Source organism: Ranitomeya imitator, chromosome 3, assembly GCF_032444005.1.
Source record: "Ranitomeya imitator isolate aRanImi1 chromosome 3, aRanImi1.pri, whole genome shotgun sequence".
In the NCBI taxonomy this organism is placed as follows: domain Eukaryota; kingdom Metazoa; phylum Chordata; class Amphibia; order Anura; family Dendrobatidae; genus Ranitomeya; species Ranitomeya imitator.
Genome location: NC_091284.1, coordinates 844,669,537 through 844,683,300, shown reverse-complemented (window position 1 = coordinate 844,683,300; position 13,764 = coordinate 844,669,537). Strand labels below are relative to the sequence as shown.

Here is a 13,764-nt window from a genome sequence, read left to right as displayed (position 1 = left end):
CTAATAATTGTATGATACAATATTGTTCTGCTCCAGGAAGACATCCAGGCCTCTCTTGAACCCCTCGACTGAGTTCGCCATCACCACCTCCTCAGGCAAGCAATTCCAGATTCTCACTGCCCTAACAGTAAAGAATCCTCTTCTATGTTGGTGGAAAAACCTTCTCTCCTCCAGACACAAAGAATGCCCCCTTGTGCCCGTCACCTTCCTTGGTATAAACAGATCCTCAGCGAGATATTTGTATTGTCCCCTTATATACTTATACATGGTTATTAGGTCGCCCCTCAGTCGTCTTTTTTCTAGAGTAAATAATCCTAGTTTCGCTCAACTCTCTGGGTATTGTAGTTCCCCCATCCCCTTTATTAATTTTGTTGCCCTCCGTTGTACTCTCTCTAGTTCCATTATATCCTTCCTGAGCACCGGTGCCCAAAACTGGACACAGTACTCCATGTGCGGTCTAACTAGGGATTTGTACAGAGGCAGTATAATGCTCTCATCATGTGTATCCAGACCTCTTTTAATGCACCCCATGATCCTGTTTGCCTTGGCAGCTGCTGCCTGGCACTGGCTGCTCCAGGTAAGTTTATCATTAACTAGGATCCCCATCTGTACTAAATGGGTTTGTAATATCTTGTGGGAGGTATATAGAAGACTTACCCGAATTTATGGCTTTCGCTCCGGATTTTAAGTGGGGGTCTTTTATTCATTATCTGTTAATGTGAACTTTTTATTATAAGGATAATGTTTCTCTTGAAATCTTGATCATTTTATCATGATCCTTAAGAAAAGGGATTTAAATTGTGATCTTGTCAATTGCGATGACGGTTACGTTGTTGTTTTTTCTTCTGTATTTTATTGTATTTTTTAGGATGTTTCCTTTTGGTTTATAGTATTAATATGGATGAGTTTCCCCTTGATTCTGACTTTGTGGCAACGCACAAGCGGAAGATGCAGATATTAAGTATAGAGCTTTATTTACAGTATTGATCAATAGTGTCTTCTGTTAGTCTTTATAGGGAGTACAATTTCTGAGATTTGCCCCTCCATTCCCGAGGACGGCTAATAGGCAGGACAATTTACAAGACTTGCCCCTCCATTCCCGAGGATGGCTTATAGGGAGGACAATTTCTGAGATTTGCTCCTCCTTTCCTGAGGACATCTTATAGGGAGGACAATTTACGAGACTTGCCCCTCCATTCCCGAGGACGGCTTATAGGGAGGACCATTTACGAGACTTGCCCCTCCATTCCCGAGGACGGCTTATAGGGAGGACCATTTACGACACTTGCTCCTCCATTCCCGAGGACGGCTTATAGGGAGGACCATTTACAACACTTGCCCCTCCATTCCCGAGGACTGCTTACAGGGAGGACAGTTTGACACCTACCCCTCCATTCCCAAGGACAGCTTATAAGGAGGACAATTTACGACACTTGTCCCTCCATTCCCGAGGATGGCTTATAGGGAGGACCATTTACGAGACTTGCCCCTCCATTCCCGAGGATGGCTTATAGGGAGGACCATTTACGAGATTTGCTCCTCCATTCCTGAGGACGTCTTATAGGGAGGACAATTTTCGAGACTTACCCCTCCGTTCATGACGACTTCTTATAGGGAGGACAATTTACGACACTTGCCCCTCCATTCCCGAGGACTGCTTACAGGGAGGACAGTTTGACACTTGCCCCTCAATTAGCAAGGACAGCTTATAGGGAGGACAATTTACGACACTTGTCCCTCCATTCCCGAGGATGGCTTCTTAGGGAGGACAATTTATGACACTTGCCCCTCCATTCCCGAGGACGGCTAATAGGCAGGACAATTTACAAGACTTGCCCCTCCATTCCCGAGGATGGCTTATAGGGAGGACAATTTCTGAGATTTGCTCCTCCTTTCCTGAGGACATCTTATAGGGAGGACAATTTACGAGACTTGCCCCTCCATTCCCGAGGACGGCTTATAGGGAGGACCATTTACGAGACTTGCCCCTCCATTCCCGAGGACGGCTTATAGGGAGGACCATTTACGACACTTGCTCCTCCATTCCCGAGGACGGCTTATAGGGAGGACCATTTACAACACTTGCCCCTCCATTCCCGAGGACTGCTTACAGGGAGGACAGTTTGACACCTACCCCTCCATTCCCAAGGACAGCTTATAAGGAGGACAATTTACGACACTTGTCCCTCCATTCCCGAGGATGGCTTATAGGGAGGACCATTTACGAGACTTGCCCCTCCATTCCCGAGGATGGCTTATAGGGAGGACCATTTACGAGATTTGCTCCTCCATTCCTGAGGACGTCTTATAGGGAGGACAATTTTCGAGACTTACCCCTCCGTTCATGACGACTTCTTATAGGGAGGACAATTTACGACACTTGCCCCTCCATTCCCGAGGACTGCTTACAGGGAGGACAGTTTGACACTTGCCCCTCAATTAGCAAGGACAGCTTATAGGGAGGACAATTTACGACACTTGTCCCTCCATTCCTGAGGACGGCTTATAGGGAGGACAATTTACAACACTTGCCCCTCCATTCCCGAGGACGGCTTATAGGGAGGACAGTTTGAGACTTGTCCCTCCATTCATGAGGATGCTTATAGGGAGGACCATTTACGACACTTGCCCCTCCATTCCCGAGGACGGCTTATAGGGAGGACCATTTACGACACTTGCTCCTCCATTCCCGAGCACGGCTTATAGGGAGGACCATTTACAAGACTTGTCCCTCCATTCTCGAGGACGCTTATAGGGAGGACCATTTACAAGACTTTCCCCTCTATTCCCAAGGACGGCTTATGGGGAGGACAATTTACGAGACTTGCCCCTCCATTCCCGAGGACTGCTTATAGGGAGGACAATTTTCGACACTTGCCCCTCCATTCCCGAGAACTTCTTATAGGGAGGACAATTTACGACACTTGCCCCTCCATTCCTGAGGAGGGAGGACCATTCACGAGAGTTGCCCCTCCATTCCCGAGGACGGCTTATAGGGAGGACCATTTACGACACTTGCCCCTCCATTCCAGAGGACGACTTATAGGGAGGACCATTTACGAGACTTGCCCCTCCATTCCCGAGGACGGCTTATAAAGAGGATAATATAGATCGTGTCATGGTCATACCTTGTAATGTTTCCAATTGTTGCTTCTCAAAATGTTTGGATGATCTGTTCATAAGGATCCAGTGGATCCTAGAGGAATATCTATGAAGATTGGAGTAAAGGTGAATTCCCTACAGGTAGAATTTACGATAGACTGCAAGAAACCTCATAAAGTCGTTCCCTCATTATCCAGTTATTGAGCGATCATAATGTATAACCTTGGGATGAGGCTGTAGGGTCTCGGCTTCTGTTAGGGATAACATTAAAGTTTCCCAAAATAATAAGCGGTCCTCTCTGGAATTTGGTAACTTTTTTTCATTAATTTGTTTAAAAAGGTAATTTGTCCCCGATTAGGGGCAGATGTTGTTGATAATAAAATTATTCTTATTCTTTGTATATAGAAGATTCCAGTTCACAGATCAGTTTTTGAATCTCCCGTTGGGATCATTAACTTTTTATGAAATGTCGTCTCTCAGCTGTGAATACTACAACTTTTAGGTGGAGGAGGAAGATCTAAAAGTATATGGGAAAGATTTCTGATTGTACTTTGGCGGGTTTTTTTCTACAAATTTTGTTTCTTGGCTATAACATCTCCCTGTGACCCCATAGCTTCCTCGCAGGTGGTGACTATGGTGGACTATGAAGAACTTTGACATTTAGGGATGGAAATTAAGGACATAATAAACAATGACTTTGGTGACCAGCAGAACATTAACAGCACAAATTGTTGCAGTATTTTTTTAGAATCGCCGTGTTATACCAATACAGGTTATACACAATAACTTCTACAAACCAAGAAAAACATTCACACACGTCTCACATTCACTGATTGAGGTTGGGGTAAAATTCTCAAAGACCGAACCCAAATTAGGGGGAAGAACGCTGGCCAATGAGCTGCAGGAGAAGCCTGGTCTCTAGGAAGTACGAGAATAATCCCCATTCTAAAGACACAAATCTGGAATATGCCACAAATTTACCCGTCACCTTCCTGGTCTTCTTCTCCGGAGAGGTCCAACCTTCCTTGGGAGCTATTATTCAATAAGTTTTCCCAATGAAGAGGATCAAGTGTTTCCCTGGTAAACCCCATCTGTGTGGGAGATTTTTCCTCCTAAGGTTTGTGGTTATGTCAGTAAAGGATTTTCTTAGACTTAAAGTCTCTTTGGAAAAGTCCAGGAGAATTCTAATCCTATCACGTGGGCAGGAAGTTGTTTGGGATCTCGTAAATATCCTAAAAATTTCTGCTGCATTGCACTGTGATAGCAGTCGTCCTTGGTGGCCCTGCGCTGTCGGTAAGGACTATGACTGTCGGGTAATAGGTATATCGTTCTCCTTCCCGTGTCACCAGGTGAATACCAGCAGAAAGAAGCGTCTGAAGAGAAATCACCGGCTCCTGGAGGTTCTCCGCACCCTCAGCGCCCCCAGTTCTCTGCACCCTGACCTTCCGAGTGCCCCAGAGGCCACAACTCCAAAGAAACGGAAGACTCCTGCGCCAGGTCTGATCGGTGAAGCAATGTCACCGGGAGGGCCAGTATTACTGCTCTGGGGGCCTGTATGGGACCATGCTGCTGTATGGGGGAGGTGAAGCGGCCGCTCCCTTCTTGTGGGCCGGAAGAGGTTGAGGGGGGGAAATGGCCAATCCTGTCTCACATGTGGGGGGTGTGCGGCAGCAGGTCCAGGCTGGAGTGGGAGGGTGGTGCTGCGGCCGGTACTGTCTTGGCGGGAGGGGAAGTGAAGACGCCGGTCGTGTTTTAGGGGAGGTGAAGTGACAATTTTCAATTCTCTGCAGGCACGTCACTCTCTGAAGATGTCCCCAGGTCTGAGCGTCCCCCAGTATCTGAAGAGCGACTGAGCCGCCAACAGTGGAGGAACAAGATAAAGAATAAGAGGAAGAATCGAAACAAGTTCAAGGTCGTGTCAGTGACAGGAGGAGAAGAGGACCAGGAGGGGAGCTCTGGTGGAAATGGGAGAGCAGAGGCCTCAGTATCTCAAGACGAGAGTTCCCAAAGTCAGGGAAGCAAGAAACCCAAATCCCAGCAGTTCCTCGGGAAGGGTCAAGGACTTATGTCTGGGAAAGGAGATGAGGAGGAGACTTTGTGCCCTGGGAGGAGCTCTGTGAAGAATCGGGTGCCTAAGTCACAACTTCTGACAGCTGGTGAGTGGAGGACCACCGGAAATGCTCTGACACCAAGTCATCCCACTGTCACCAAGCAGCAAGTGACCCCTCAAGATCGAGCCCGACTGCAAAAGCTGAAGAAGATAATGCAGCGTGAGAACATAGAGACCCCCAGTGAGGAGGACCCCCATGGAGCCAAGAGTAAAGGCGAGCAGCCAGAAATTGATAATAGTGCGGCCATAAGGGACCGATCAGCAGAGCTGCGCTCTCGTATGGAGCAGAGACTAAATTCTGCTCGCTTCCGCTACATCAACCAACAGCTGTACGAGTCGGACAGTCAGGACGCTGTCATCCTCTTCAAGCAGGACCCCGAGGCCTTCACCATCTACCACAGTGGCTTCTCCCAGCAAGTCCAGCGCTGGCCGGTCAACCCCATCACTGAGATCATCAAGTACATCAAGCACAGGTCAGTGCCACCAATATGCTGACCCCTCTAAATGTAGCTTTTGTGGCGGGAGGTCCCTTGGCTCCCTGACCTAGTGACATGGGCCTAAAACATCTGATGGGACTGCTGATAGTGATTGGTGTATCTGCGGTGAGTCTTTCCTATCGGCAACACCCATTGTTCATATACTGACGCTGCACAATGCCAGTCAGCTGCCGCTAAAGCTGAGGATTTTGTATTAGGAGAAGTGTACTTCTATGTGAGGTGTCCACCTCTGGTCAATTTAGCATCTGTCAAGTGTCACAACTATCGCCAGGCCGCCCCCTCTGTCGCCAGGCCGCCCCCTCTGTCGCCAGGCCGCCCCCTCTGTCGCCAGGCCGTCCTGCTGATGCTCTGCTCTCTTCTAGGCCATCCTCCCTGGTGGTCGCTGATTTCGGCTGTGGAGACGCCCTCCTGGCTCGCAGTGTGAAGAACAGAGTACATTCCTTTGATCTGGTGGCCCTGAATGAGCACGTGACTGTGTGCAACATGGCTAAGGTAAGGGACCTCCCAGAATACCTCACTGCCACAGAACAGGTTAGGCTCAGGGAGCGGGTACTAAACGGTTAAGTGTTGACTCCAGAGTCCAGTGTAATATCCAGAGATGGGACTCTGCACACGGGGTGAGGCTGTCTCTGCCGCCTGCCTGTCTCTGACCGTCTCTTTCCTTAGGTGCCGCTTAAGGACGGTTCGGTGGATGTCGCTGTCTTTTGTCTCTCGCTGATGGGGAAGAATCTCTCTGATTTCCTGCAGGAGGCGAATCGCGTCTTGAAGCCGGAGTGAGTAACTGTGATGTCAGACTCGTGATGTCATCACCATGTGGCTGTGTATATGGCAGGGTCACTGCTGCCATGTTTGTCAGGAGGGGGGCTTCACAGGTAAGCCCCGTGTCAGGAGGGGGGGGGGCTACACACACAGGTAAACCCCGTGTCAGGAGGGGGGCTACACAGGTAAGCCCCGTGTCAGGAGGGGGGGGGGCTACACACACAGGTAAACCCCGTGTCAGGAGGGGGGACTACACAGGTAAGCCCTGTGTCAGGAGGGGGGCTACACAGGTAAGCCCCGTGTCAGGAGGGGGGACTACACAGGTAAGCCCTGTGTCAGGAGGGGGGCTACACAGGTAAGCCCCGTGTCAGGAGGGGGGACTACACAGGTAAGCCCTGTGTCAGGAGGGGGGCTACACAGGTAAGCCCTGTGTCAGGAGGGGGGCTTCACAGGTAAGCCCCGTGTCAGGAGGGGGGGGGGGGCTACACAGGTAAGCCCCTTGTCAGGAGGGGGGGCTACACAGGTAAGCCCCGTGTCAGGACTTTCTTCCACCTAGCGTTTGGGGTGTTACTTGCCTCCTTCTGTCTGGTAAAACATTGGTCATGTGAGATATTATTCCGCATTCTCATCATAGTCCATTCCCCCAACCATTGTTGTCTCTCAAATTTGTTGTTTGACCCCGCATCCTCTTTGGTTGAGAATGTGGCACTAGTGACAGAGGTAGACAGAGGAAATCTAGAGTGGTGCAGCACTGTGGAGAAGACAGGTAGGTGGTAGACAGATGAGGAGGAGATGTAGGGTGGTGCAGCACTGTGGAGAGGACAGGTAGGTGGTGGACAGAGATGAGGAGGAGATGTAGGGTGGTGCAGCACTGTGGAGAGGACAGGTAGGTGGTAGACAGATGAGGAGGAGATGTAGGGTAGATGCTGACTCGTGCAGTCTGTGATCTATTAGTATACCCAAGTCTTTTTCACACGTGCTGTTGTTTAGTTGTATTCCTCCCATTCTATAGATGAAATTTTTGTTTTTCTCACCCAGATGTAGAATCTTGCATTTCTCCCTCTTAGTCGCTGCCTATTCTTCCAAGCTTCTCTAGATCCTTCTGAATCCATTCTCTGTCTTCTCTAATGTTAGCTATCCCTCCTAGCATTGCATAGTCTGCAAGTTTGGTCAGTTTACCTTCAGTTCCCTTATCTAGATCATTTATAAAAATGTTGAACAACACTGGGGCCAGGACAGCCTTGTGGACCCCACTTGTAACACTGGGGCCAGGGCAGGGCCTTGTGGACCCCACTTGTAACACTCTTTCGTTTGAATATGCAATCATTTATTACCACTGTGAGTACGATCACTGAGCCAGATGAATCCACCTAACCGTAGCCTTGTCAATCCCATACTTGGTCATTTTTTCATTAAGGATAGATTGAGATACTTTATCAAGTGCTTTGCTGAAGTTGATATATACTATATCTACAGCATTTCCCTGATCCACCCGGTCAGTGATTCCATGATAGAAGTAAATTAGATGAGTCTGGATTACTTGTTTGCTACAAACCCATGTTGGCTCTGGTAAAATACTGTATTCTTATCCAGGTACTTACATACTGTAAGTGCAGCACTGATGAGGACGGGTCGGTGGTAGACAGAGATGAGGAGTTGTAGGGGTGTTACTTGTCGCCGCAGTCTCTCATCTCTCTTTTTACAGTGGGGTGTTGGTTGTTTCCGCAGTCTCTCATCTGCTCTCTTTTTACAGTGGGGTGTTACTTGTTGCGGAGGTGAGCAGTCGGTTCGATGATGTCCGTCAGTTCCTTGGTGCGATGGCACAGTTGGGCTTCAGAAGTGTCAATAAGGTAACTTTCTCCCCCTGTGAGACATCGGTGGAGTCTGATCAGTTTTTGTGATTTATAACCCGCAATCTACAGATCATCAGATGTCTGGGCAATCCTCGACATGGTGGGCGATGGAGATTATGTATCAGGATATAGAATCCATACATCGGTGACATAAGGATTGGACGCGTCACCAGTGTTCTCAGTAAATCTATGGTAAAGCTGCTATTGTCATGGAATTCTCCTCCGATGTCGGTAACTTCCTGTCCAATCCACATAGGAAAGAAATCACCAGAGATGTCCATAAATTATGTGTAATAATGAGGAATGACACCAGGAAAAGTACTGAACACAAGAAGATAGAGAGGAGCAAAAAGTCCTGGAAAGTCCTGACACCGGCTGAGATCTATCAGTAGTTGGAAACCAAACTTGCCACTTAGTAACCAATAATATCAGCAGGTTCACCTGATGCCTATAAAGAGGCGTCTCATTACCAAGTGGCCACACAAGACACATCTCATGATGGGGAAAAACAGATTCTGTCTCAAGACCTTCACAACCTTATTATTGTAAAACATCCGGATGTCATTGGTTACAGGAGAATTTCTAAACTACTTAAAGGCTCCAGTGAGCGCTGCAGGGGTCATAGTCTGGAGGTGGAATGATAATTTCACCATAAACCGGCCACGACCAGGTGCTCCCCATAAGATTTCACCATAAACCGGCTATAACCAGGTGCTCCCCACAAGATTTCACCATAAACCGGCTACAACCAGGTGCTCCCCACAAGAGTTCACCATAAACCGACCACGACCTGGTGCTCCCTGCAATATTTCACCATAAACCGGCCACGCCCTGGTGCTTCTCACAAGATTTCACCATAAACTGACCACGACCTGGTGCTCCCCTCGAGATTTCACCATAAACCGGCCACGACCTGGGGATCCTCACAAGATTTCACCATAAACTGACCACGACCTGGTGCTCCTCTCGAGATTTCAGCATAAACCGGCCATGACCTGGTGCTCCCTGCAAGATTTCACCATAAACTGACCACGACCTGGTGCTCCCTACAAGATGTCACCATAAACCGACCAGGTGCTCACCGCAAGATTTTACCATAAACTGTCCATGACCAACTGCTCCCCGTAAGATTTCACACAGAGGAGGGAGAGTTACAGAAACACCTGGAATCAGCAGGTACATTTGTTTCACAGAAAACTATAATTAATACAAGCAACCTCCATGGCCTGTGTGCACGCTCACCATGCAGCCTCCATGGCCTGTGTGCACGCTCACCACACAACCTCCATGGTCGGTGTGTACACTCACCACGCAGCCTCCATGGTCTATGTACGTTCACCACGCAGCCTCCATGGCCTGTGTTCACGCTCACCACGCACCATGTTTGGAGGCCAAAAGACACCTCATATCACTCCAAAAATACCATACCAGCAGTGAAGTGGGAACATCATGATGTGGGGATTTTTTTCATCCTGCGCCACTGGCAAACTTCATATAAGAAGGAAGGTTGAATGGACCAATGTACCCAGACATTCCTGATAACAATCTGCTGCCATCTACCAGGATGATGGAGATGAAACAACGGTGGACATTGCTCCCAGACAATGATCCCAAACACACGGCCGAGGAAACTCTCAATTGGAGTCAGAGACAGTAAATAAATCTGCTAGAATGGCCGAGCCGATCACCGGACCAGAATCCTACAGAAAATGTATGGAAGGAACTAAAGCTCTGAGATCGGAGAAGAAACCGCGGAAGCTTCAGGATGTGACGAGTGTATGTGTGGAAGAATGGGCCAAAATCCCACCTGAGCAATGCCTGTGACTAGTTTCTCCATACAGAACGAGTCTGGAATCTTCATCACCCACAAAGGCTTTAATATGAAGAATTAATTACATGTCAGTAACGTGTTCAATACTTTACCCTGCAGCATCTCTCATTATTACACATAACTTATGGACATCTATGGGGATTTTTTTCCTGGGTGGAATGTCGCTGATATCTGGGGAGAATTTCATGATGAGCAGCTTTACAAATAGATTTACTTCGAAAATTATAGATGTGTTGAATACTTACTTTGCCTGCTATAAAGGTGCCGCCATATGGGCAGTAATTGCTAATAAATAGCATGTTCCTTAGATACTGCGGCACTATTTATTACTGGGGGATAGTGATTCCCATTACCGGCAGGCGGCCGGGTATCCGTTTTGGGTGGAGTAATAATTTGGCAATTGCTATTTATTTCTTGTCCCCAGAACACAGAGAATTCGCATTTCTACCTCTTTGAATTCAGTAAGACAGGACGAGCGCGAGATGCGACAAAACATCCAGGTCTACAGCTGAAGCCATGTCTATACAAGAAGAGATGAGCGCCAGTCCCAGGGTTTCTCCAGACACCACCTCTGCTGTACAGAAGAGCGCCGGTCCTAGGACTGCGCCAGACATCACACCACCTCTGCTGTACAGCTGAACACCGGTCCTGGGACTGCTCGAGACATTTCACCACCTCTGCTGTACAGAAGAGCGCCGGTCCTAGGACTGCGCCAGACATCACACCATCTCTGCTGTACAGAAGAGCGCCGGTCCTAGGACTGCGCCAGACATCACACCACCTCTGCTCTACAGCTGAACACCTGTCCTGGGGTTGGTCCAGATATTACACCACCTCTGCTGTACAGCTGAACACCGGTCCTGGGACTGCTCGAGACATTACACCACCTCTGCTCTACAGCTGAACACCTGTCCTGGGGTTGGTCCAGACATTACACCACCTCTGCTCTACAGCTGAACACCGGTCCTGGGACTGCTCGAGACATTTCACCACCTCTGCTGTACAGATGAACACCGGTCCCAGGGTTGGCCCAGACTTTACACCACCTCTGCTGTACAGCTGAAGGCCTGTCCCAGGGTTGGTCCAGACATCACATCACCTCTGCTGTACAGATGAACACCGGTCCTGGGACTGCTGCAGACTTTACACCACCTCTGCTGTACAGCTGAACACCGGTCCTGGGACTGCTCCAGACATTACACCTCCTCTGCTGTACAGATGAGCACCGGTCCTGGGACTGCTCCAGACATCACACCACCTCTGCTGTAAAGATGAACACCGGTCCTGGGACTGCTCCAGACATCACACCACCTCTGCTGTAAAGATGAACAACGGTCCTGGGACTGCTGCAGACTTTACACCACCTCTGCTGTACAGCTGAACACCGGTCCTGGGACTGCTCCAGACATTACACCACCTCTGCTGTACAGATGAACACCGGTCCTGGGACTGCTGCAGACATTACACCTCCTCTGCTGTACAGATGAGCACCGGTCCTGGGACTGCTCCAGACATCACACCACCTCTGCTTTACAGCTGAACACCGGTCCTGGGACTGCTCCAGACATTACATCACCTATGCTGTACAGATGAACACCGGTCCTGGGACTGCTCCAGACATTACACCTCCTCTGCTGTACAGCTGAACACCGGTCCTGGGACTGCTCCAGACATTACACCACCTCTGCTGTACAGATGAACACCGGTCCTGGGACTGCTGCAGACATTAAACCTCCTCTGCTGTACAGATGAGCACCGGTCCTGGGACTGCTCCAGACATCACACCACCTCTGCTTTAAAGCTGAACACCGGTCCTGGGACTGCTCCAGACATTACACCTTCTCTGCTGTACAGATGAACACCGGTCCTGGGACTGCTCCAGACATTACACCACCTCTGCTTTACAGCTGAACACCGGTCCTGGGACTGCTCCAGACATTACACCTCCTCTGCTGTACAGATGAGCACCGGTCCTGGGACTGCTCCAGACATTACACCACCTCTGCTTTACAGCTGAACACCGGTGCTGGGACTGCTCCAGACATTACACCACCTCTGCTGTACAGATGAGCACCGGTCCTGGGACTGCTCCAGACATTACACCTCCTCTGCTGTACAGCTGAGCGCCGGTCCTGGGAATGCTCCAGACATTTCACCACCTCTGCTGTACAGCTGAACACCGGTCCTGGGACTGCTGCAGACATTACACCTCCTCTGCTGTACAGCTGAACACCGGTCCTTGGACTGCTCCAGACATTACACCACCTCTGCTGTACAGATGAGCGCCGGTCCTGGGACTGCTCCAGACATTACACCACCTCTGCTGTACAGCTGAACACCGGTCCTTGGACTGCTCCAGACATTACACCACCTCTGCTGTACAGCTGAACACCGGTCCTTGGACTGCTCCAGACATTACACCACCTCTGCTGTACAGATGAGCGCCGGTCCTGGGACTGCTGCAGACATTACATCACCTCTGCTTTACAGCTGAACACCGGTGCTGGGACTGCTCCAGACATTACACCACCTCTGCTGTACAGATGAGCGCCGGTCCTGGGACTGCTCCAGACATTACACCACCTCTGCTGTACAGCTGAACACCGGTCCTTGGACTGCTCCAGACATTACACCACCTCTGCTGTACAGCTGAACACCGGTCCTTGGACTGCTCCAGACATTACACCACCTCTGCTGTACAGATGAGCGCCGGTCCTGGGACTGCTGCAGACATTACATCACCTCTGCTGTACAGATGAACACTGGTCCTTGGACTGCTCCAGACATTACACCACCTCTGCTGTACAGCTGAACACCGGTCCTTGGACTGCTCCAGACATTACACCACCTCTGCTGTACAGATGAGCGCCGGTCCTGGGACTGCTGCAGACATTACATCACCTCTGCTGTACAGATGAGCGCCGGTCCTGGGACTGCTCCAGACATTACACCACCTCTGCTGTACAGATGAGCGCCGGTCCTGGGACTGCTCCAGACATTACACCACCTCTGCTGTACAGATGAGCGCCGGTCCTGGGACTGCTCCAGACATTACACCACCTCTGCTGTACAGCTGAACACCGGTCCTTGGACTGCTCCAGACATTACACCACCTCTGCTGTACAGCTGAACACCGGTCCTTGGACTGCTCCAGACATTACACCACCTCTGCTGTACAAATAAATTATATTTTTTTAATTCATATTTTCGTTTGCCAATGAATACCTTGCACATCATCCCGCCCCACGATTTGTGGATGCCTTGAGCTTTATACTACCTTATAATCTTATTACCTCGCAGTAAACAGGTTGACCATCTGAAAAGCCTCCAGGAATTGAACAATTGGTTACCATTCACAACTTGCACTATAATAGTCATTACCCAGTGCCGGAGGTTACAGGCCACAGTCCATAAAGTACCAGGGCTGCGGATGTAATGGGAATCGCTAAAACATGGCACATCTGACAATGAACAGTGGCCTCATCGTACAGCGCGCTGGGCTTCTGATAATCTATGGGGGAACGTGCCTCATCATACAGCGCGCTGGGCTTCTGATAATGTACGGGGGAACGTGCTTCATCGTATAGAGTGCTGGGCTTCTGATAATGTACG

The 13,764-nt window shown here is 49.6% G+C and overlaps 1 protein-coding gene across 2 annotated transcripts in view; it reads left to right on the top strand.

Annotated features, from left to right (window-relative positions):
• The window catches only part of RRP8 (ribosomal RNA processing 8), a 114,579-nt gene extending 101,225 nt beyond the window's left edge, over window positions 1–13,354 (top strand). For both annotated transcript variants that reach the window (XM_069759620.1, XM_069759618.1), the window contains exons 3-8: window positions 4,452–4,599; window positions 4,893–5,685; window positions 6,072–6,201; window positions 6,376–6,482; window positions 8,222–8,318; window positions 10,577–13,354. In XM_069759620.1, coding sequence (XP_069615721.1) covers window positions 4,452–4,599; window positions 4,893–5,685; window positions 6,072–6,201; window positions 6,376–6,482; window positions 8,222–8,318; window positions 10,577–10,690 — 1,389 coding nt within the window. In that variant the 3' untranslated portion in view covers window positions 10,691–13,354. The remainder of the gene's footprint in view (window positions 1–4,451; window positions 4,600–4,892; window positions 5,686–6,071; window positions 6,202–6,375; window positions 6,483–8,221; window positions 8,319–10,576) is intronic.
• The last annotated feature ends 410 nt before the right edge of the window (window positions 13,355–13,764 follow it).